General features: G+C 49.8%; 1 protein-coding gene across 1 annotated transcript in view; it reads right to left on the bottom strand.

Moving 5' to 3' along the window:
- TACC2 (transforming acidic coiled-coil containing protein 2) overlaps positions 1-24,585 on the bottom strand; it is a 166,333-nt gene that overhangs the window by 36,968 nt on the left and 104,780 nt on the right. The window contains exons 5-7 of the mRNA XM_019642916.1: positions 15,727-15,863; positions 11,804-11,930; positions 8,345-9,136 (exon numbers count right to left, since the gene is read on the bottom strand). Of these exons, the coding sequence (XP_019498461.1) occupies positions 8,345-9,136; positions 11,804-11,930; positions 15,727-15,863 (1,056 nt within the window). The remainder of the gene's footprint in view (positions 1-8,344; positions 9,137-11,803; positions 11,931-15,726; positions 15,864-24,585) is intronic.

Raw genomic sequence — 24,585 nt, 5'->3', positions numbered from 1 at the left:
CTCTCGCTCTCGCTCTAGCACGCGTGCGCGTACACACACACACACACACACACACACACACACACACACACACACTGCCTTCTGCCTATAAAACTGACCAGACAGGTAATTTTTTCAGGCTGGCTGCAAAGGGTCTTTCACCTTAACCCATCCATCCTGCACATAGAAAAGGAATTTGCTCTGCAATATTGCTCCCCAATATTTAGGTAAAGGGATAACAGAATTTCAACACACCCAAAGGTGAAGACCCTCCCTGGACTGTCAGGTGACTGAGGAGCCCACGGTCATGTGCAGTCTTCCATGAACACAAAGCTTGCTCTGGCAAGCCAGGCTGCTAGAATTTTCCAGGCTGACATCCTAGGGACAATCCAAGCAGATGATGTCATATTATCACAAGATTCCCAGCACCTAGCATCTGCTGGGGTCCTGTTTTCAGATTTAAGGAGCTGTCGTGAAGCGGCTACACTGAAATGTCAGCAGGGTTCAAAGGGGCCAAGGTCACTGGCACACTAGCCGCCTCTAGCTTAGGCTGCACCCCCAGTGACAGAAGTGGCATGGAGAAGGTGAAAGAGCACATACAGACTGAGGTGACCACAGACCCGGTGACAGCCAGCTGTCCACAGAATATAACTGCAAGAAACAGGAACTGACTGGATAACTAAAGTAAAAACGGAATTCACTGAAAGACTATGGTGACTGAGGAACCAGATTTGAAAGGACCGGGAGGAGCGTCTAATGGCGTCATCTAGGGTCGTATGCCCATCTCTTATGGAGTGTGGGGGAGACAGAATTCCTCCAAAAGCCAACCGGAAGGTGGGATGGATGGTAGGTAATCCTCAAGCAACAAATATCTACCACAGAATTCCTCCCAGGTACCCCACTCACTGTAACGGTGTGGCCTTAAACAAGTCACTTGGCCTCCCAGGCCCTTGGACTGTTTGTCCAATAAGCAGGAATAATACCTGTAAGGATAATGCCTCCCCGACTCATTACTGCGGCTCCCATGGTGCCCTTGGCCTCCAAGCATTAGAAATTTTGGGAACTGTGATTTGTTAGCAGGCTGTAAGTCTTCTATGTTGGACATGCAAGACGATCTGGAGGCTACGCACACAGGACGGCTGTCCTGCCAGGTTGTCTGTGGGCAGAGGTGCGTCCTGGAGAACGTGGGTCACATTGAGCTTAACTTGCCCCTGCCCTGGATGGGCACACAGTCCACGGACTGCAGGGGCGGGGCTGGGGGTGTTTCCAGAATAGAGGCAACATTTCTCTCAGGCAAATAACAGGGTGCAAAAAACTGTATACACATTTTAAGAAAGGAAAACTGCATTAAAGTTGTAATGCTCAGTATGTACTGATAACAAAAGATAACGAGTCACTTTGTATTCACAAAATGGAAGTTTGACTTCTGCAATTACAAGAGGTGCTCAAAGTGGTTCCCATCAGCGTCCAGACACTTCTGATTACGGTGAACTACTACTTGAGCAACGTTGACCAAAGTATCCACTTATATACATTTTTTTGGCACCCCCGCCCCGTACATTACTGAAGCACACTGAGAAGCCATGGTTTTTAACAAATACATGCACACCTCACATGTGGACTTCAACCAGCTTGTTAAGACCTGAACAGCCCAGAGAGCATGGGGAGCATCTTCTGAGAACCAAGCAGCTGGGATCTTAATCTCAGCAACCCTTCCTCCTGCTGAGAACACTGACCTTGAGTGAGGCCTCTGGAGACCTTGAAGCTTTGCCCAACTCAGAGAGAACGCGCTTCCTGAGTGGGTTTAGTTTTTGTTCTACTTCAGTTATCTCAACATTGGCAATTCTTGGGGCCCTGCCCAGAGTCAATGCTCAACCATACTTCCCACAGTTGCTCTCCTAATCAAACACAAATTCCCCGGAAAACTTCTTTCCCAGCTCTGCCGAATAAATGGCAACACGTGGGCCACTGTGTGTCCCCATGAGGATCACGTATGGTTTTGCACATAGCAATAAAGTGCACAACCCAGGACTTGGGCGGGGTGGCCAGAGTACTTGAACAAAAAGTCTGAAATTTAGAAAGCTTTAAAAGCTCCTTTTCTACCACCACCTGCAAAAAGTGCTTTTGTATAATAAAGGAGGGCTTAAATCTTGGGTCCCTTTCCTTTCACTCTCTTTAAAGTGATAAGAAGGAACAGAAGGGCTTGTAAACAGTATACTAATGTCAGGGAATAAGCACCGTCCACACCTTGAAAATGTGTTTTTCTCTTCAGGCACAGCCTGTTCCGGCGTATTTTCACACCATTTCTTCCTACATAATGCAGCCACGTCAACTCAGGCTTTGACCCACTTATTAAAAATTCTTAACTGGGCCGGNGAGCTCTTAACCAACTGAGCCACTCGGCCAGCCCAATAAAGTCTATCGTTGAGAACAATTAGGCTATTCTGACGAATTTGCAAATCTGACATTCAGGGTTGGGGACGATGTCAGGGGCAGCATGACACCTGGGTGCATGCACATCACCAGGAAAATTCCTGCTACAGACCAGTGAGTTATATAAACAGCACCTGTTTCACAGCCTGTCCTCTGATCACGGGCTATTCTTTAATAAGGCAGACAGAGCACAACAGCTACCTAACCAAGCAAATCCAAATGAATCCATCAGCACAAGGCAATATGCTGGCGATGCCCAACACCACTCAGCGTGTCGTACGGGAGAGAAGGACAGATGGAAACGTGTAATTCCAAGTGCGTGCGGACAGGCCGGGCTAGCCACTGAAACCCAAACCTGCCAAACTCCCCGGGTGTGTGTTAGTCAAGTTTTGAATATTTTTTCAAATAGCCTCTTGGATTCCTACTGAGCACAATCTGAAAACCATACAATGAGGAAGCCAGTCCCCTCCACAGGGGACACGCTGTGTCAAAACAGAGCACCTCATGGAAACCGTCCCCAAAGCAAGACAGCTGGCTGGCAAAATCTAGAACCCAAGGGCCTATTCACCTATAGTTTTGGTTTGGTTTAGATATTTGCATGTTTTACTTCTATGAGCTACAACAACAAAATAGTGTAAGATCAGCACCCACACACAAATGCACTAATATAAGGTAATAAGCACAGTATAAATACTGTAATATTAGTATAGTATAATATATATAATAGTTAGTATAATGCAGTAAAGCTAGTACACTATATACATACATATATATATAAATGTATGCGTGAAAGTGTATGTATAAATAAAGCATGGGTATCTTTTAATAGAGATACGATAAATATAGTTTTCCAGCATATCATTTAATGGTTCCATTTGCTCAAGTTTTACTGGAGATAATTCAAGGGCTTGGGATAGGAAATTTCAGAAAACGGACTCTTCCAACTTTGAAGCTGGAAGAAAATTTAGAGACCATTTCCTAGTCCAACACACTTACATGTATGTTGTCTTTTTAAACCCGTGAGGAAACTGAGGTCCAGAGAGCTAAGGTGACCACCCAGGGTCACGAGTCCGTTCGTGGCAGAGCATCCGTCGAACCAGGCCTGCCTCCATTCAACACCACCTCCAAAGAACAGCCTCCAAAACAAGCCAATGCCCTCCTCCCCCGCTGGAAACCTGAAGTTACGTGCACTGAAATGTCAGATGGTTATCAAGAAAAGTTGTTCTGAAGCATCGCTAAAGGGGAGGGGGTGTTTCCATGTGCATATCTATTTCTAGATCCATTCCTCGGAATCGCAGTTTGCAACTCCCAACGTGCAAGGGATGCAGAGGACAGGGGTTCTTCCTGCGACATGAACTCTGCCCTCTGAGCTTTTCCTGGAGGGTACCACCTGAGCAAGAAGAGCAGGTGAGAATGGAGGCCCGCCTGCCTCCCTGCATGTGAAGATGCAACCCAGCGAAAGGCGAGAGCGCTGGCCCAAAGCCCTGCCAAAGTCAGGTCCAAAGACCATCTGCCGTCCCTGGAGACAGGGAGACCTTCCAGGAAGGAAAACGGCCTGTCGGCAAATCACACTGTCTCATTCATCTCTTCATCTCACGTGAGTAAGAGTTTGATATATTTGTGAGTAAGCAGATATTTTTGAAACTGCTGTGCACTAAATTCTATTCATCAAAATATTCCGCTTTAGACAGCCTTGTCAAGAAATCCTGTCCTCGCTCTCTCTCTCTCTCTCTCTCTCTCTCTCTCGCTCTCGCTCTAGCACGCGTGCGCGTACACACACACACACACACACACACACACACACACACACACNGCGGCCTCAGTGTTGCCTGAGCAAGAAGCACCATCAAAGTCAGCAGCCTGCAGGCTGAGAGAGCGGGAGAGCGTGGACTTGGAGCTGGGGACAGAATCCGTGGACTTCCTTCGCGTGCTCACTTTGCATTCCTGATTCTTGGGGTCTGAGGAGCGAGGCTCCAAGGTCTGGAAGTTATCGACCAGTTCGATGTTGTCGAAGTCCAGGTTGTAAGTCCCGCTGCTGGCTATCGGCTTGTCTTCATCGAAGACGGTGGAGAAGGAGTGTGTGGGGGGACGGAAAGGGCTGCCTTCCACGGAGCTGCTACGCGGGCCATCGGGGACGGGGACCACCTCAGCACCACATCCTGGAAACGGAGACAGATCAGTCACTTAGGGACACAGGACACTTCGGAGCATTTCTCACCTCGGGCCAGGCTATTAGCCTCTGATAGAGGCCCCTGGCCCAGCCGGCCCAGCCAGGGGCAGGCACGCTGCATGGGACAAATCCTATGCTCACCATTATTAGTTCCAGATGCTGGACAGGCTCACCCTCAGTCCCCTCATCCACAGAGTATGAGTGGTAAGGGCTGTTGAAGGAATAGCTCAGACCATTCAGTCATCAACAACATTGACCAAGCGCCCAGTCGGGACCAGGCATCGTTCTCAGTGCTGGAGATTCAACAATGAACAAAACCCTGGCTCTCCTGGAAGTTGCATTCTTCAGGGAGAAGACAGTCAAGACACAATTAAACAAGGAAAACGTACAGACTATCAGGTGCTATGGAGAAAAATAAGGGTAGAGGCATCACAATTTTTCAATAAGGTAGTTGGGCAAATCCCTCCCAGGAGGAGACATTTCAACAAACATGAGACACAAGGTAAAGGTGTGAACCAGGAGGACGTCCTGGGGGGAGCCTCCTAGACAACAGGAGGAGCAAGTGCAAAGGCCCTGGAGTAGAAGCATGCCTGGCGTGTTCCAGAAACATCAGAGGCCAGTGAGGCTAAAGCAAGGGACAGGAGCAGGCGAGGAGGACAGGAATAATGCCAGTAAGGCCACTGTGAGGAACACTAGGGAACCTTTCCATGGGGCCCCCAGGCAACTGCAACAGCACTGAGCTTGCCCCATCAGCCTCCTGTGCCTCCTACCGGCATCCCCTGTAATCTCTCCCTTCAACACTGTCGGCCACGCTCCTCTTCTCGGCCTTTGACCTTATCTATTCTCTCCTCTCCTGGCTGTTCCTCTCAGTTCCCCCGCCCCCTCAGCCACTGCAGGCCAAAGAGGTTGCTCCTGATTTTCCAACAAGCTGCGGATGCTCCAAATGCTGGCCAAGAGATGCTTCATCGCCTCCCGGCCCCTCTGCCCCATAGGGATCCGGCCACCCTGGCCTTGGCTTGGCTACGCTGGGCTCTGCTTGTACCAGGCGGCACCTTCCATGCACTTCTGGGCTCACAGCTGTCCTGGGGAGTTCAAGGAGGCCAGACAATGATGGGCCAGAAAAATAAAAAACGTGTCACTACACAAAGGAGGGCAAACATTGCAAAGTGGTCTGCAGAAGAAGGAATTACAGAGTTGGCACATACAACTTGGGATGGCATTTGCAAAGTGTGTTTCACCAGCAGGAGTTAGGCCCCCAGCACCCACCCCACCGCCCGCTGGTGGTACAGTTGCCAGATAAAATACAGGATGTTTGGTTAAATTTGAATCGCAGATAAATGAGTTTTTTTTTTTTTGCATAAATATGTCCCATGTCCCAAGTCTATGTTTTTTATCTGAGATTCAAAGTTAACTGGGCACCCTGTATATTTATTTGCCACATCTGGCAGCCCTATCCCTCATCCCAACGAACAAACAAGGTTTGGGAAAGGCTCACTTAAAACCGAGCTGACTTCTCACTGTAGGTTTTCTCAGAGCAACTCATGCTCACTGCTGCAAACCTCCAGGTGGGGAGTGCTTTGCATCGTGCTTACCACACTTTGCTCACAAGCAAATCTCTCTCGGGGCACTTGGCAGAGGACTCAGCAGATGAAGTGTTGCCTGAGAGATGACAGCACAAGGAAACTTCAAGCCTCTTGAGTTCAGGAGCTGGTCTGATTTATCTTTGTTTTTCCCCCAGACTTGCTACACTTTCTCTTGCAGGCTCAATAAATGCCTCTATAATTGAGAGCACCTTCCATAAGCACACCTATTAGCCAATCATGGTTTCAAACCTTCCCCTCAATTCTGCACCCAATGCCACCCCAGGCCATCCTTGGAGCAGACGTCCTATAAGATGGAGCACTTGACTGAAGCCTCTTAGCTCTGCTGCCCGCCAAACGACTTCTCCGTCGTCTTGAAACACTCCTGTTTCCTGCACTTCTTAAAAGCGGGAGTATCCCTACCCTTCTCCATTCTAAAATCAACTCCCTCCCTATTTCCTCCAGGCCCCAGCACCCTTAAGCACCCCATCTTCCCATCAGCAGTCGCCTGGTGTTCTTGCCCTGGTCACACAGTACAGGTGGCACAGAGGACAGGGGACCCAGAGGACCAGGTACTTTCAAGTGGGCCTTGAAGGAGAAAGAACAAGCCCTTGCCTGTCCCCAGCGGCCTAAGGAAGAGAGCCTTCCGAGGCCCATCAGATGTCAGTGGTTCTCCCCTGAATCATGTAACCGTCAGCAGATAGTCAGCTTAACCATCTGCTCACTATTTTCTCTGGAAAAAAGCTCCCGGCCCGCTTAACAAAGCTTTCCTACTTAGAACTGACATTCCCTAATTAAATCATCATGGCCCAGGAAACCTAATCTCGCTGCACAGTTTCTTCGCCTCGGCACTGTGGCCACTTGGGGATGGTTAGTTCTTTGTCCTGGGGGCTGCCCTGCTCACCGCAGGATGTTTAGCAGCATCCTTGGCGTCTACCTGCTAGATGCCAGTAGCACTCCCCGCACCACCACCGCCATCCCCGCTCTGACAACCAAAAATGTCTCCAGAAATTGCCAAATGTCCCCTTGGAGGGCCAAAACTGTCCCTGGTTGAGAACGGCTGTTTCACTGTGTGGTGACTAGAGCAGGATGCTTCAGGGGCACCATTCCAGGGCTGGGAGGGCCCTTCCATGGGCTCTTCAGAGGACCCCTGGGTAAGACACTCCTTAGACGGGGAAGGTCACTGACATGTGTAGGCCCTGAACTTCCAAAGCAAGTGTGGTCCAACTGGGTTCCCAGTACACCCACTGAATTTCTGAATGTTCACACACCGTACCTGCATGAAGACTCACTCCCCAGATAATGTGGGCTCCCCCACTATGTCTACCACTGTGGGGAATGCGTGGACAGAGGAAAGAAGGACCAGATCGCAGATGGAGCCATCCATGTAAACACACCCTCCACCTTGTGCACCCCAGCAGTGTCAACCTGGGCAATGCCCGCCCTGGCTCCAGGTTCCGACTTGGTCTGATGACGAAATCAACATCCTTGGTTCATCATATGCAGAGGGGATCCCCAGTCNCAATAGACCCGATTCCTGATGGCCTCCTGGGGACTGTGGGGCTTCTCACTTTTGGGTCCCAGTGAGCTCTACTGGATCTATAGGGCCTTTGGACTCGTGTGTGCAAAAGACGATGCCTATAAAGAAGGATGGAGACAAATAGGGGTGTTTCTTACAGGCTGCCTGGGGTGCAGGGAAGGGAGCAGGCCTCCTGGAACCTACTGGGCTTGCCTCCTGGATGAATCTCATTAACAGACAGAAATGAATACTATAAATTTTAACAACATCTTAAAGGACCTATATCTCCTAGCTTCTAGGCCACTCCAAAAAGTGATTCACATGCTAAATGGAAAAGGGTAAGTGACCAACAGGGAGGCTGACCAGGTCTCTTCCTTTCTATGGGAGCTCCCACACTCCCCTGGGGGCTGCATGTCAAGCCTTTGACTAAAAGTAAAGCATAAGACCCCTGACTTATTAAGGCAAAAAGATCAAGGACTCTAGACCCAAAGGGATACGTGGATGGGGCACACAGAGGAAGGGAAACGGGTGCCCTGCCACAAACATGGCGCCATTACAGCAAATGTTGGCGGCGGGGTGGGGTGGGGGGGGGTGCCAAGTTGATTCAGGCAGGTGACCACGGAGCACGCCAATGCACAGCCCCGCCTACTCCCTTGAACTTACGTCTTCAGTGGCGTCTTCTTCTTCTTGGCGGGCTTGTTTAGCCCGTCCCCGTCCACTCCATTGGCTTCCATGGCACTGGCTGGGATCTCAAAGGAGGCTGGGGATTTAGAAGGTGAGCTGGGGGTCTTAGAGGACGTCTTAAAGGGGTCAGTGGACTCATCACAGGTGTCTGGGTCAAAGCTGTATGATTGTTGGGGCAGTTTGGGAGACTCCTGCATTTTTGAGGTGGAAGAAAAAGGGTTAAAATTGGGGTCATCCCACTTGTCAATATCAAAGGTGTAGGTACCTTTAGCAATAGGGATGTCATTGGGCTCAGCAGGGGATCTGGTAGGTGAGGCAGGGGCGTTGTCCAGTTTTTCAGGTGTTTTTTTCATCTTTGGCCTCCTTAGGGGCATTTTGGCAACCGGCTTTTTGCCTATCTTTTTGGTAGGAGGGGGGTTTTCCTGCTGGCTGTCCCAACTACCCTTGTCCTCAGAATAGTCAAACTCCAGCCTCACTGAAAGCCCTTTGGCTGGGGAGTCCTCTTGCTCCCCGCTATCTGATGGGGTCACCTCCACTGCCTCCGGGGCCGTGGCAAGAGGCAATGCTTCCCTTCCAACGGGGGGTGAGTTCTGTACTCTGCCACCTCCAGAAGCTGGGGGGACAGCCCCCTCTGCACCCTCAGAGTCCAAAGGGCAGGTAGCCCTGGGCACAGCAGCAGGTTCTAGGGGCACCTCTTCCGACAAGACTGGTCCAGAACCTTCCAGCTGGGCTGATTCCGTTTTTGTCTCAGATGCTTGCTGCTCCTCGNATCTTCGTGTATAACATATGAATTATATGATTCTGATTGTCTCGTAGAAGAAAACACCACAGCATTCACCCAATATGAAAATGAGCATTGACAGATCTGGTTGCAAAATTCACGCTCTGGCACCGGTGAGGCGGGAAACTTCGGGCAGGTTCTGTAACATCCCGGGGCCTCAGTTTTCCCGGCTACGCAGTGGGTAGCAGCAGGTAGCACGTGGGAGTACCACCAACAACATGGGCTGCTTTGAGAGCTGACTTTGTCCCTGTCGAGTAGCTTGCAGAATGCCACGCACGGAGATGGCATGTACTCTCTCCAGTGCTTAGTGTTAAGATGCTACAACCGGGACCGTTGTCTCCTTCACCTTAACATTATCAGCGAGACAGAAAGCACACTCACACTTTCTTGAAAGCGCCCTGCAGTCAGGGGACAGCTGTGCCAATGATTCATGAGTTTACAGAGCAAAGAGAAAAGAATGTCATTTTCTTGTTCTTCCTCACCCCCACTCCCGCCCAAAACACACAAACACAGCGAAAATAGCTGTGGGCAAGGAACTGTAAAAATTAAGCAATACATTTCACTCGACTATTTACTGAATTAATTCACGGCCACTCAGAGAGAAATTGTAATCTGCAAAATAGAACAAGTGCTGACTCGGTGTGTTCTCAGCTCCGCGATATGTTTGGCGTTTGTCCCTCTTGCGTTCCCTAGAAGGAAGGCTTCTCAGAGACGAGACGTGAAGAAGGGAGAAGGAGCCAGTCACCACAGAGCTGGGGACAGAAAGTTCCAAGCAGAGTGAGCCACACGATGAAGAGTGAGTCCAGAAGTGGGAAGGTTTGCCAAGTGCAAGGCATGGGTGTCGGGCGCCAGGGAGAGCGGCGTGGGCCAGGAGCAGAAAGTCTGCAGGAGGAGCTGCGATGCCAGTGGAAGGCTGTACTGGGAAGGACTCACCCTGATGTATGCTGTTAAAAGGTCATTCTGACTGCTCCAAGGACAGCAGCAGGGGCAGGGGTGAGGCGGGGTGGCGGGGCTCATCCCATCAGTAAGGAGATATTAGGGTCCAGAAGAAAGAACATGGAACCTCAGATGAGAACAGTAGCAACTGAGAAGGGGACGAATGGCCAGGTGTGAGACACACGTGGGAGGCGAAGGAGACAGGTGTCTGCGGAAAGAGCTGAGACTCCAAGTGTGCTTTCAAAACGTTCTGGCTAAACTAAGCCTTTATTTTTGCTTGCACTAGAACTGATACCAGGAAGAAAATCATTTTTCTTGACTCCCAGAGACTTTGAATCATCTTGTACACCGGATGATTTAATAATAACACAAATATCAAAGCCGTAATCAGTGGTTTAAATGCGAGAAGGCTGACAAGTAACCTCAGATTCCAGTTACATATAACAAAGCTCCAATGAACAGATACAATTTCCCACATGAAAAAGGCTAACTCTGTCGAGATGAAGGGATGGATATGTGACAATCTCTTAACCCAACTGAGTTAAAATAGACTCGTAGAGCTGATCGTCTTGCCAAGAAACTACTCCATTTTATGATAAAAGGAATGGAATAGGGTATAAATCTGACAAGAGTCACCTGGCTGTTTGGATGTGTCCTGCCTTCAAGCCCTCTTACTTAGAAACTCCAGCCTTCTCTGTTATTTTTGGGTCAAGATGTGAAAGGCCAGCTTTGTGCTTTGTTTCTCAAATTTCTTGTATCAAAGGCTCCAAGTTTACCATTATCCCGAAGTTCCTGCGATTTAAAAGTTGTGCTTCAGGTTTCAGCTGGCATNCCACTCGGTTGGTCCTCAGAATATTTTAAATAGACCAAAATGCCATTTACTCTTTTGCAACAAGGGAGGCAATTATCAAGAGGGTAAATTCTTAGGATTGCTGCTGGCACAAGTGCTGCAGTGGGCAAATCTGGGCAAAAACATGTAATCAGGGGGTGACACGTTGGGTGAGTACGGAGAATGAAATGCTCAGGCTACCGAGCTCCCACAAAGGTCAAAGGATCAGTGACCTCCGCTGGGGTCAGCACCTTCTAAAGACCATCTGTCAGCCAGCAGAGAGACCAGGAACCAGCCAATCCCTCTCCAGTCAGCCAGGACTGAAAAACGAAACCCTTTGGTGAGTTCGCTTTCAGAAAAACCTACATCGATGTTTTTATAACGTGTTTGTCAGCGATTCACTTAATCCATGCCAAAGGTCCCCCCCATCCCCCAAGGATCCTGGCTCCTCCAACCAGTCACAAACCCCTCCAGGGACGCAAAGAGATGAACAGAAACATCAGAGTGGCTTTTGATGGGATCCAATGAGCCGAAGCTTGCCTACTATCAAATTTCGTAAGGAAAGGCTTAATTCATGCAAACACGACAGAGGCCATATGACATTTTACAAACACACATTAATAATACAGGGCTTAGCTTCTGTCTAGGGGGGGAGAATATAAGACCCACACTTGGACAACATGTCTAGATACCTGAAGTTTTGCAGCGTCTGTTTACTAACAGTATGAAAAACACAAGGAAGTTACCCAACTGAACATCAAAGAGGAACAAGAACTGGGATATGCCGGGTGTCGCCCTAGCCCCCCAGTACTGCATGCATCCGGGGCAACGCTGCCGAAACACACTCAGACAACTTGCCTCATTCCAGGGCTTCCTTGAAGGACCAGCAGACCGGAGTCCCCACTGCTGGTCACTGCCGTCCACATCCACTGGGCCCATTCCACCAGGGGCCACATCCCCCAGGAGGTAAAAGCCATCTCTGCTAAAGAACAGCTTCAGCCCCTCTAATTCTCCGGGATCTAAATCTCTTCAAGACGTCACGAAAAGTTAGCTGCACCGCCAGCCACGCATGCTGTGCGTGTCTCCGGCATCCAGCAGGTAGACGGAGGGAGAGACTTCGAGCTCTTCCCCGGGTTTCTGTATCCCTGGACCCTGGTGATGTGCGGCTTTCGAGCACAAAGGGCCCCTTGCTCTTTCCCAGCAGCACAAGCAAGCAGCAGGGAGGGATGGATGCTCTTGGGTTCAACGGCTGAATTCCAAAGGAGTGTCTCCTGCTGCAGCTGCCCAGCCCACACGCCTGCTCAGAAGGGGTCCCTGTTCACCACTGCCCAACGGGAGACGGTGCACGGAGGGGAAGAGGGCACACCAAGTCCCTTTTTGTGGTTCCTTGCCTATTTATTATGAACTATTCTGCATCAAAACACCCGGGGAAACCATGGACTGTTAGAATGGCATTCACTCCCTGCGTTGTTTTCGCATTTCCACACCCTCTCCCAGGAGTGGAGAGCAAGTTAATTAGAGGAGGCGGATGGCAGCTTTTCTAATTAGCTCTTTTTTCCTTCTTCAGTTACCCAGGGGGCTCAAAAACATTTCCAAGAGCAGGGATCTCTGCAGTCCACCCACAAAGAGCCTGTACATAAAAATAAAGCAGCATTTTACAGTCCCGATGCGCAAAAGCAGCTCCTACCGGCTGCTCGATTTTTATTTCTATGACACAAAAAACTGAAGTACAAGAAATTATTCTGTTCAGGCTCCACACACTTTCAAAATGAAAGAAAATTAATTTAATTTGCCTCAAAGATGGATCAGAAAGAGAAATGTGGCACTACAGTTTGCTAAAATGTCTCTAAATTATAGGAAAATATATTTACCAGGATAGACATATGCTATGTTCTCTGTATATGTAAATATGCAAATACATGCAAATACAATTAAATATAAGTATTTCTATAGTGTAAATGAATTGCTCTTAATGGCCAGACATGAAATACCGTATTTGCCGGCGTATAAGACGANCTCCTCTCTCTGTCCTCACATGGCCCTTTGTCTGCGTGAACTCATCCCTGGTGTGTTCTCTCTCTTCTTACCGAGACACCAGTCCTATTGGATTAAGGCTGCACTCTATGACCTCATTTAATCTTAATCACCTCCTTAAAGGACCTACCTTCAAATACAGTCACATTAAAGGTTAGGGCTTCAACATCTGAATTTGGGGGAACACAGTATAGCCATGACACCAGTGCGCTAGACAATTTAATCCCCAAGCCAGGCAAAAAAGCAAACGTTTGGAAATAAGAGAGAATTCTGAGGAACGAGAAAAAGCTAATAAGAGGCAACTAATGCCACCCAACTGATGTCACCCTACGGTCTCCAGAAGCCATATCTCAGCCTCGCCGGACTGTTTCTAACTGGAGTTCTTACTGTCAGCTGTGCTGCTCCTTGTCTCTCCCGCCCCCTGGCTCACCCCCCGCCATGAGCTCCCTCTGGGCAGGGATCCACGGGTCCAGAGCACCAAAGATGTCAACACATGACACCCCCGCACTGACAGACCACAGACTCAACTTAAACCAATAAATCAAGGGTAAATGGTCTACACAGGGAGCATAGCATTACATATTCTAGGTACATGAATCATAGTCTATTGCAATTCATAATATTTGCTTATCTGAACTGGAGATGAAACATGCAAAGAACCTAGCACCGGCACACGCCAAAACGGGAGCGATTATTTAATTATGTAACATTTAATTATCTCCCTCAGCGGCCAGTTTGGGTTCGAATACCAAGGGCACAGTACAGCAGCCGAGTGTTCTGTTCACGGGACCATGGACGGTCAGAGGGGAAGGATATCAGAGCATTCACAGTTCACGCTCTTCATTTAACGGATAGGAAAACAGGGCTCGGATGAGCCGCATCGTGGCCCAGCCCAGACCAGGGCAGACACAAGGCGAACCCAGAATCTTGCCCATTCTTCATCTCGCCCGTCCTCTCTGCCATGGAACAAACATGCTGGTAGGACCCAAAATTTGGTGACTGACTGTTTTATAAAATGTAGGTATTCGGGAGGAAAAATCAGGTTTTTAGTCATGGCCAAAGGTCACGTCTATTGTTTCATGTGATTCTTTTGGCCCCTTGAGCAATGGCCCAGGCCCGTCTGCAGAGGAAAACCAAACAATAGCTTTTCCTCTCTTGCCGTTTCTTTCCCATGGTTCTCAGAAGGAAGCCTTCTCCTCCTCTACCCACCTCTGCAAGCAAGCACAGCCGCCTCCCACTTGGGTGATGCCCCGCATAGTCTGCAGAACGGACCAGCAGGCTTTTCTAACAATTGCAGCAAACCAAATGGATCTTTGGACAGCCCAATCCAGGCGGGTTTTAAGAAGACATGGTCCCAACCGTTAAGCATCCTTGCTGTACAATCGGCATACATTTAGCCTCGCGGTAGTTTTCCAAGGTGGAGAAGCATCAAGTCCCTGTTCAAAGACTGCAGCCAGTATAATCAAAGTCCCATGGGGCTGGGACTCAGGGTAATGAGCTGCTACAGCCCCTTCCGGGCAGGGCTTCTCCGACTCCCCCATCATACCCATTCTTATGGAAACTGCCATCCAAGAAAGAGGTGAGTGCTGTGCCAGGGTTTGTTTCTAAGACAGGAGATTGTTTTTTGCTTTGTTGAAAAGCAAGTCAGGCACAAGGCACAAGGGCAGGCCAAAGAAAAGAACAGAAGTGGCAAACCATCCCAGAAGCGTCAGGACATGCAGCTGGAAACCCTTGTGGATGCACCTATGGTCGCACCAACGGCCTTCCTCTGTGCAGTCCTTGATGCTTGAGGGTGGACTGTACATCGCAACACACTGTCGTTTTTCTTCTAAATTCTTCTCTAAAGTATCCCACACATTTACAGACATGACTGATGACACCCACAAAAAAAAGCCAGTTGCTTCTTAATCACATCTTTGACTTAGGGATTATAATCTGTTTGTCATTCACGTTCTATTAAACTTAAGGGTGATTTTTTTTTTATATACAATATCACAAGCAATGAATTTTTATACGCTTGAGTATATGAAAGAAAGCGGGGAGGCAAAAGACTCCCTGAGAAATGTAAGTGGCCCCTTTTCTGGCTTCTTTTCTACCTTGAAATTACATAAATCCCAATAACTACAACCTCAGAGCCCAGCACCTAGTTTGGCTGTGCGTAATCAGATACTACTAACTGATGAGCTGTCAAAAAGGGAAGATATCAAAACTGCATTTATCAGACACCAGCAAAGACGTCTGCCCTCCCTAAAAATAGTCTTCTCCCTCTCCCCCCATCACCAGGGAGCATCAGCTTTAGCAGCAATAAAGCCCAGGAGTGCCTACTCTTTCCAAAACAGTAGCCTGCTTGATCCCAGGGCAGGTGAAAAGGATTCCACTCATTTCTTTCTTAAAAAAAAAATCAAGGTCAAGTGTGATTTTCTTTTCCAGACCACCTGGCTCCCGGTCAGCGCAGGAGTACCAATGGAGGCCCAGCCCTCCGCCTGCTCCTTCTCCTCCCACCCAAGCTCCATCCCTCACCTGGGGCAGCCTCAAGCACAGGTGTGTAGACACCCCACCTGTAGATCCCCATCCCCGTCTGCAAAGTAAGAACAGAACAGTCTGTGGTAACCGCACACCCTCACTTTCACTTGCATAAAGCACAGCCCAGAGCTGTGAGGCCCCAGCAGCTGGGGACGATCTAAAGCGCTCTGGCGACAGCCCCGAGGTGGGTGCCCTCCTCTCATGGTACCCCAGGAAGAGTCGCAGTGTCTCCCCAGGGGGCGCCTGATCCTTGGTTACCTGGTTCTTCGGGGGGAGGCGGTGCGCTGATCTCAGGCTCTGGAACGACTTCCGGGGGTGGCGGGGGTGGGGCTGGTGGAGCTTTGACTGGGGTCGTGGACTCCGGGGTCTCAAATGCTTCTTCCGAGTCAGAACTCCTGATGGAAAGATGGGGAGAAACACAAGGTGAGGCAGGGGCCAGGTCTGTGCTTCTCCGAGGGGCCGGGGGCTAATGTTGCTGAGTAGTGTGCGGTCTCCTGACCCCCCAGTGGAATCAGGCCGGCTGCCCCATTAAACCATCCGAGAACAGACTCGAGGGAAGTCATTTCCCAGCATGATTCCCAAGAGTGAATCTCAGCATCATCAGCTTTGCGCCCAAATGATTATTCTCTGAACTCAGCTCTACTCAAAACATGTTTCTGTCCTTAGTGGCAAATACAAACACAGTGGAATCTTTTGATCAACTTTGGCACATGTGATTTGGCGTCGACTCAGACAAACTGATATGGAACTGTTCCNTAAGTTTTATTGGGTTGTCGGGGAAAGTCATGACGCATCTTTGCACTGTTTTCTATGCAAAGTCATGACTTTCCCAAAAGCTTATGCAACTGGGTAAAGTGGTACTGGTGAGCGCGTGTGCTGCAGCGTGAATGGAGAAGCCAATAAATTTTGCCCAGAATCAAGATGGAAAAACTCTGACGCCTGACATTTCCGCATCGCACTTCTTTCAAACGCCAGCACCAGAGGGGGTTCGTTTGCTTGGCTCAGGTAATCATGATCCACAGGACCCCAGAGAGAACTGGCCAGCTCAGCACCAGACTCGCTGATGGAAATCCATCAACCAAATCATCCTTCCACAGCCTCTAAACTTAATAGAAATCTTATAACAAAGACACCAGCTCTCTTCCAGCTCCCTCCACTATTCCTTCCAAAACGATAGTGCTTTATCTGAAATTCTTAAGTCCCGGCTGCCCTCCTCATTTGCTAACTCGCTGTAACTAATTTGTACAATCTAGTCCAGCCAGCCACTCAGCAGCTCTCATCTGCATGGCTATCTACAAGGCCACACATTTTTCAGGGGGGGTAAAAAATGTTTTTGTCTATACGATGGGATATTAAGTAAAACGAGGTTCTATTTCCCCTTAATTACGAGGCGCTGCAGGCACTGGGCATATGTCCCCTTGTCCCCTGTGGAATAGCCCAGCCTATTCCAGACAACCCCCCTGGTGAGCAGCCTCTTAGGCACTAAGCCATTATCCACACGGGGCAGAAGAGTTGAAGTTCTTTATTAACCAGCGAGGTCCGCAGGGAAAATTTTCAAGAAAGCCAACTTCCAAACAATCCTAAAACAAGAAGCCGAGCACTTAATTCTAATAAGGATCCACAGATATTTAAAAGAGTGAGGCCAGCCAATCGCTTAAGTTGCAAATCTGGAAACTCGGAATGAAAGAAAGTCAACTTGTGTGACACAGAGCAAGATAAAAAGAAACAAAGAACAAAGGTGGGCTTTTTCTCCCCTTTTCCCCCCTTGAACACAAATTCAAATCTGATCACAAGACTCCCCTTGTAACTCCATCAAAGGCCCCACATTACTGTCCACACTCCTTAGCAGGGGCCTTTCAAGATTTGGTCCCCGCCCTTTCCCTCTGCCCCCCAACCCCACCCCACTACTCAAGCCAGACCCGATGCCCTGTCCTGCACCAGCCCCTCAGGCCCCTGCCAGCCCCGCTGTGCTTGCTTTAGCTGAGCCCTCCACCAGGTGTGTCTTCCTACCCGGCAGATACCACTCGCCTTGCTAGGCTCTTTCTAGGGTCGACAGGAGCATTACTTCCTCCACGCAGCCCTCCTGTCCTGCTATTTCCATTGCTTCACACCCCCTTCGCTCCAGCACCTACAAAACCCACGTGCGTGGTTTGGGTACATGGCATCGGTCTCCCCCCAGTAGACTGCAAGCTCCCTGCACGACAGGGTGTAGGCAAGGCATCGCTTTAGCCCCGCCACGTGCACAGGACCCAGCCCCCAATTCTTTACGTGCAGCTGTCATTTTGCCGCTTTGCCTGGTCTATCTTGTAACTTGACTGCTCCAATTTCATCTAATATTTTTTGCCAATAAAAGATTACATCTGGGAATGGGGCGGTATTTCCCAGGGTCCCTGAGATTCAGGCAATTCATACTGTCTCCAAGAAAGCCTGGCCCCAGGCATCCCCACACCTCTGCTTCCCTTCCCCACGCCATGCCAGGCACTGCAGCCCTGAGGTTTAGGAGGGTGGGAAAAAACAGCATCCAGGAAATTAGAAATATAATAAAAATATTGTGAGTACAGAGCGGCCATGTAATATGTAAGCCCGGGAGAGTGAGCAAAGAACAGAAACTGCATTATTGAAGAAACGCTGTTGGAACAGGCTGGTGTCTGAGGCTTAGCACCTTCTTTTCCACGTCAAAGGCATTAAAATGTTTTCTTGTTAAAAACAGTTGAGAAGAGTGATACTAATGCATCCTTTTGCACAATGTATCAGCATTTCAGGTTCTTCACCATTCTCTAGGAATTATGTTATATTTTTAAAAAAAACATAACAAAACAGGAACATAGTATTTCATGAACATTTTATGTATCATTTCTTCCTCAGAGTTCCCAAACACCAGCATGCATTCTTTCTTATGTGCAGGGTTTCCTCTGTGTGGAGAGGGCTGAACAGGGTGTTAACCCATTTCATGGATGTCATAACTGAGGCTCCTAAGCTGATGATCGGTCCTGAGTACACAGTGAGCTGGCAATGCCACATGCCCAGGCACGTAAGATAGGTTTGCACCGAGCCAGTGCTGTGATCCACCAGTGTTTTCTAAGGTGGTATTTGCGAACTCTGCCCCATTTTTAACAGCGGAGATGGGCTTGTTAATGTGGACCTGGGCACACTCTCCCCTCTTTATCGTGGGAGCGGCAGGGCCAGGTCATAGGTGCCCCCTCAGTCTCAATGCTACCAGCCTCTCTGTCCATGTAAAACACACAGGTCACAGGCATGGACCTGGCTCACCAGTCAGAAAGACAACGAGGAAACGGAGGAACCCCAGGCAGGGTCAGGGCACGGGGACAGACTCATGCAGCGTGGGCAGATGCAGGCAGGAGAGGGCTCTGCCAGCGGTGGCCTCCGCTCAGCCCCTGAACACTGTCCGGTCTCTAGGAGCAGTCAGGCTGGGTGGTAAGATCTTTGCCTGGGAGAGGCATGTGGTCCACAGAGCTGGCTCGGACACTCGCTCTCCTCATTTGTTCCTTAGCACCGTTGGACACGAGCCCAGCGTGACTGCACTCCTGCCCCTTTCCTTCTCTCAAGCTTTGCCCTGGTACCTAGAGCTACTCGCTACAGGTGCCAAAACACCCGAGGGTTGTCCCAGGAGCAGGCTTGCCTTCCATGACATCCCAATTAGGGCAGGTGACACAGGCTAAGCTATGGAAAGGCAGTTCATAGACGGACCAGGGCGCAGACACTGGCTGCCCTCTCAGTTCCCTCTGCTCCCCAGCTTGGCTCTAAGTCCATGCCGACAGCAGCAGAGGCTGCCCTCGAAACTCCGCCAGGAGCTGAAAGCCCATTAGAGGCAGCAGGAGGTTAGAGAAAGGCTGCCCCAGGTAGCCCAGGTAAGTCATCTGTTGTAGATCAAAGGTGATTCTAAAAGCCACCGACTATGATGCTTTAGGTTTTCAGGGTTTTTCCCCCAGTTTTTTTTTTTTGGGGGGGGAGTCCCCTCTGTATAAAGCCATACTGAAAATTTCCCCAGGAAGAAATCCTACCTGTCAGTCACAGGAGACATATTCCCTTTTTCTTTAAGTCAGTTTGCAATGTGTTTTTCACTGGCAACAGAAGGGGCGGAGCTAGGACCACAGGCAAAACCCTTCTGATGAGGAAGAGACATGCCCAGACTGCAACGCCACCCTGGGCCCCCCCTTTCTTCCCGCCCGCCACCCCCCGCCCCAACACACACACACACCAGCTGCCTCTCACACATCCTCTGGGCGCTTCTGCTTCTTCCTTCTCCCCCAAGAGCAGAGTTCCTTGGGGACTGGTGCTGAGTGATGACCGCCCCTCCCCCAGCAGCCCTGCCCCCCAGGAAAGTGTCTTTAGGGTCGTTTTGTTCTCTTCTTGGAACAGTCACAGGGTCCTCTTCTGAATGAGACTGGGCTGGGAAACTCCACACATGACCTGCATGTGTGCAGATGTTTGCCCTAAAGTAAAGCCAGCCTCTCCTGCCTCCTTCCAGGAGGGAGAATACTTCCAGACCACTCCAGGCTGTCCCTTTAATGCAGAACAATGAACAATTAGCAGTTCCTACCAGGGTCCTGAAGAATGGCTAAGAGGAGTCTCTCTCAGAAGCTTGGGGAGGGCGGGGGCACCCCCTGGATCCTGACTGCTTCTGAAGTTCCAGAGGGACCCAGGTCTGACCCCCATTAAGGCCAGTGCTTGTGCAGCAACTCCCTGGGCAGGCTGCCCCAAGCAGGCTGGCAGCTCTCCCTGTGAGTCTCCCGAGCCCGGGAAAGAGTGGCCCTCGTATCGAACAAACGTCAAGCTTCAACCCAGACAAATGGCAACCACTTCCACTCGGGACAAACAGTGTAAACACCCACCTCCGTGGAAACTGACCTCCAGAACATTCGAAGAGATGGAAGGAGTCAGAAAAGAAGAAGTCACTTTAAGGCAAAGACACAGCTAAGGCTCAAGGGAACGCCTGGACCAAGGACCCACTGTTTGTCATTTTTATCCTCAAATGAACACCTCCTGTATTTCCTCAGGGGAGAGGGAATTTGCAGCCTAAGCTATTTCACTGCCCTGGGCGGGCGGATGCCTCTGATTTTAGCTTACCAAATGATACAATCCATCTAAAAATATACTTTTTAGCAAAGTGAAAGTTAGAAAGATAAAATGACTACCTGACTCTCTGAATAATGACTAGCAGAAAGGCCTGAGTGGTATATGACAAATGATGTGCCTGTGGGATTTAAAACAACTTTCCGGTAAAAAAAAAAAAAAAGCCATCTGTGATTTCAAAGACCTGGTGTTTCCAGCTCAAAAATTCTCAGACTCGGAAACTCCACAAACTCCTCAGCCTAAGTGAAGCTGGGATGCGGATGGCAAACTGGCCCAGCAGTTGGCCTGAGATCTCAACCCCATAAGGATAAAGATCTGCTTCTTAGCAGGGCAGCAGCAAACCAAACCCGGGGGCCAAGGGGCCGCCCCTACCCCTGCCTCCACCCACCCACCCCCAACCCCAGCCCAGAGCCAGTAGCTGCTGCTTTTCCCATTTAAGGAGAAAGCAGAAGAAATGATGGAAGCAGCAGACCCAGAGGCAACAAGCTCTTCTCAATAAGGCGGGTTGGCAGGTACAAACCTGTGGGAAGTCCAGCACCCCAACAGCTCATTTACCGCACAGCCCACGTGAGGCGCTGTGCACAAGCCCACCTTCCCTCCCAGGAGCTGATTTCTTTTGCAAGCACCAAGAATGCAGGAACAAAGGTATTTCGCGGCTCCCTGGCCCACCCCAGCCTCCTCACGAGCCCCGCCTTGCACCCGTCAAGGAGCAGCATGCGCAGATGGAAAGACATGCAGACAGGGAAGACAGACCAGCCCAGAGATGGATGGACAGAAGACACCACAGGGGGGAGCAGAAGGGAGCTGAGCACAGAAGTATGGGAGAAAACAGACATCTAAGGAGAGCAAAACATCCAAGAGGGGAGAGAAGTGAGGCGGGGAAGGGTCTAGAGAGCAGGGCCAAGGCAATGGAGAAGGGGGAGACTCCAGCTGATACTGAGAGACCTACGCCTGCCCTGAATTCTTTCTGGGGATGCTCCCAAGAGCATTTAGGCAGGGTCGCGTGTCCTTTAACCAGTGGCACTGGCAGGATCTTGTGACGCCACACTGGCAACAGGCATGCACAGTGCTGAACCGGCGGTTTCTGTGGCAGTGGATCAGGTCCTCGAGTCAGGCCCACAGAACCTTAACGCTTGAGGTCCATCCAAGCCTCTCTCCCTGCCCCTCCATGTCCCCAAGTGCAGGGCCTCTTGGCAAAACTCAGCGTGCATGTGCTGATGACTCCTTCTGCTAGTAAGACATTGCATTCATTCGTTCGTGCATTCAACAAATTATTTCCTGAGGACCTACTATGTGCCGGGCACTGTGCTACATGCCGGGGCACAAGCATAAACAAGGAGAATGCCCTCATGTTGCCTACATTCTGATGAGAACAGTTAAAAGAGACCGTGCAAATAACTTCCAATTGTGCTGAGTGTTACGAAGAACTCCAACAAGAGGATAATACAAAGCTGCAATGTCCGGTACAAGAGCCACCTGCCATACGTGGCTATTTCAATTAAAAGTCAATGAAATTTAAAACTGGGTTTCTTGGATGCACCACCCACATTTCAAGTGCTCACTAACCACATGTGGCTGGTGGTTACCATACTGCACGGTACAGATTAGAGAACCTTCCCATTCTCACAGGAGGTTCTACTGGACAGTGCTGGAGAAGGTGCCAGCATGGGGCAGAGTTCCTCCCAGACCACTGACAGCAAGTGCAAAGGCCCTGAGGCAGGTGAGTGCTGCATCCTGACAGGTGACCAGTGTGTTCAGAGAATGGCAGGCAAGGAGAGAAGGGGGGCCTGACCTGCAGGCCTGTAGGCCCCAGCAAAGGGGTGGATTTTAGACTAATAGCAACGGAAGGACCATGAGTGGGGCTGTTAGCAAGATGGGTGAAGGAAAAGGAGAAGACAAAATTTCACTGTCAGGTTTCTGGCTGGAGCAGCTGGGTGGATGAGGTGCCTGCCATGTGCTGAGATGGGGAACTGTGGAGGGGACTGGCTGAGTTGGCACGTATGTTATTTTGAGTTTGAAAGGAGGAAGGTCATCTGTTCTATTCTGGACACGTCAAGCTTCAGCTCCCTCAGAAACCAAGAGGAGATATGAAGGGAGCAGCTGGGTAAGTGCGGTGCTCAGGTGAGAGGGAAAGGTAAAAATGGGGGCATTCTACGTAACACATAATAGTATTTAAATCCATGAGCACAGGTGAGATATCTTAGAGCAGCGGTTCTCAACCTGTGGGTCGCGACCCCTTTGGGGGTCGAACAACCCTTTCACAGGGGTCGCCTAAGACCATCGGAAAACAAAAAGATATTTACATTACGATTCATAACAGTAGCAAAATTACAGTTATAGAGTAGCAACAAAAATAATTTTATGGTCGGGGGTCACCACAACATGAGGAACTGTATTAAGGGGTCGCAGCATTAGGAAGGTTGAGAACTGCTGTCTTAGAGAAAGAGGAAACAAAGAAGGTGGCCCAGGCCAAAGACCTGAGGACCCACGTGTTGATACAGTCATGTTGTCGGGAAGGGGACATGGGGCCCAGTCCTGCACCAACCGCCTGTACGACCAGAGCTCCACAAACTACAACCCACTGCCTATTTTTGTCAAGTTTTACTGGGACATTGGTTGACCAGTCGTCTGTGGCTGCTCTCCCGCTCTCAAAGCAGTGCTGAGCTGCTGCGCAAAGACCACATGGCCGCCAAAGTCCAAAATATTGACTATCTGGCCCTTTACAGAGAAAGTTTGCTGACCCCTTGATTTAAGCCATCCAGAGGCCTTGGTTTGCTTACCTATAAAATGGGGGTAGAAGTGCCTGCTTTGTGGGATTAATGGATATATTTCTATAATGGAAAATACCATGGTCTACCCAGCGAGGCTAAGATGAAGGGCTTGTCTCGGCTTTGACACTCCAGCATCGAGCTCTGTTGCCACGTTTGGCGATGCAGATACGCTCATCACACATACCTGCTCTCCAGAAACCAGTGCTAACATGAATTTGTAAATATAAACAGAACCAGTGTCATCTGAGCTACTGCTTCCAACGCAGGATGGATGTGTACCAGCAGTTGCAACGCTTCTTTGTAGCCAACCAGTCTCCCCCAGACGCCCGTCCAACAAAAGCATTAGTCCATGAACAATTGGTTTTCATGGGACAACTGTTTCCAATGCCTGGGCCCTCATCATTAATCTTAGGGGGAAAGGATGGAATTGCTCAACATCCTTTGCTTACCCTGGTATGCTGCCCCAACTCAGGCAATCCATCTGTCAAGAATAGCCAATCATATTTCAGGCTAAAGTGGTTCCTAGGCAACCAAAACTATAGACACAGAAACAGGCTCTCGACCACAGAAAGAAACATGAGGATGGGGGCAGAAGGGTCAATGGGGCAAGACTGGCCCAGAACCCACTGACCTGCAATGTAGCATTTGCCCACAGTCACTCACTCAGTACCCGAGCTGCTTGTCCTGTTAGCAAGTCCCCACACCCGTACCATAGCAGGAAGAGATGGCAGGACCCTGTGAACAAGTGGTAGCTAGCTGAGGGCCTCGGAATGTTCTACCTTCAGGCCATCTTAGAGAAAACCTGCAGATGAGTCCCACAGAGAAGGAAGTGAAAGGCCAGGATCCTCTTGAACAAAGGCCCCTGGCCACACAGGCCATGCTGGACATACATTGGAATGACAGCGAGAAAAAAGCACCTGCTCTGGGCTCAATGCCTGTGTCCCCCTCCAAAGTGGTATTCTGAAGCTCCACCCCCAACGTAATTAGGTCATGAGGTTGGAGCCCTTGTGATGGATTAGTGCCCTTACGTAAAGAGCCCCCACCCCCACGACCACCACCACCATGTGAGGCCATAAGAAAATGGCCACCTATAAACCAGGAAATGGGCCCTCACCAGACAACCAGACACTGGATCTACTGACACAGTGATCTTGGACTTCCCAGCCTCCAGAATGATGAGACATAAACGTTGTCTAAGCCATGTTTAAAGCTATAGTATTTTTGTTAAAGCAGCCTGAACTAAGCCAGCCCC

Source organism: Hipposideros armiger, unplaced genomic scaffold, assembly GCF_001890085.2.
Source record: "Hipposideros armiger isolate ML-2016 unplaced genomic scaffold, ASM189008v1 scaffold_74, whole genome shotgun sequence".
Lineage (NCBI taxonomy): Eukaryota > Metazoa > Chordata > Mammalia > Chiroptera > Hipposideridae > Hipposideros > Hipposideros armiger.
Note: the sequence above shows the minus strand (reverse complement) of the source record. Positions and strands in the feature narration are given on the sequence as shown.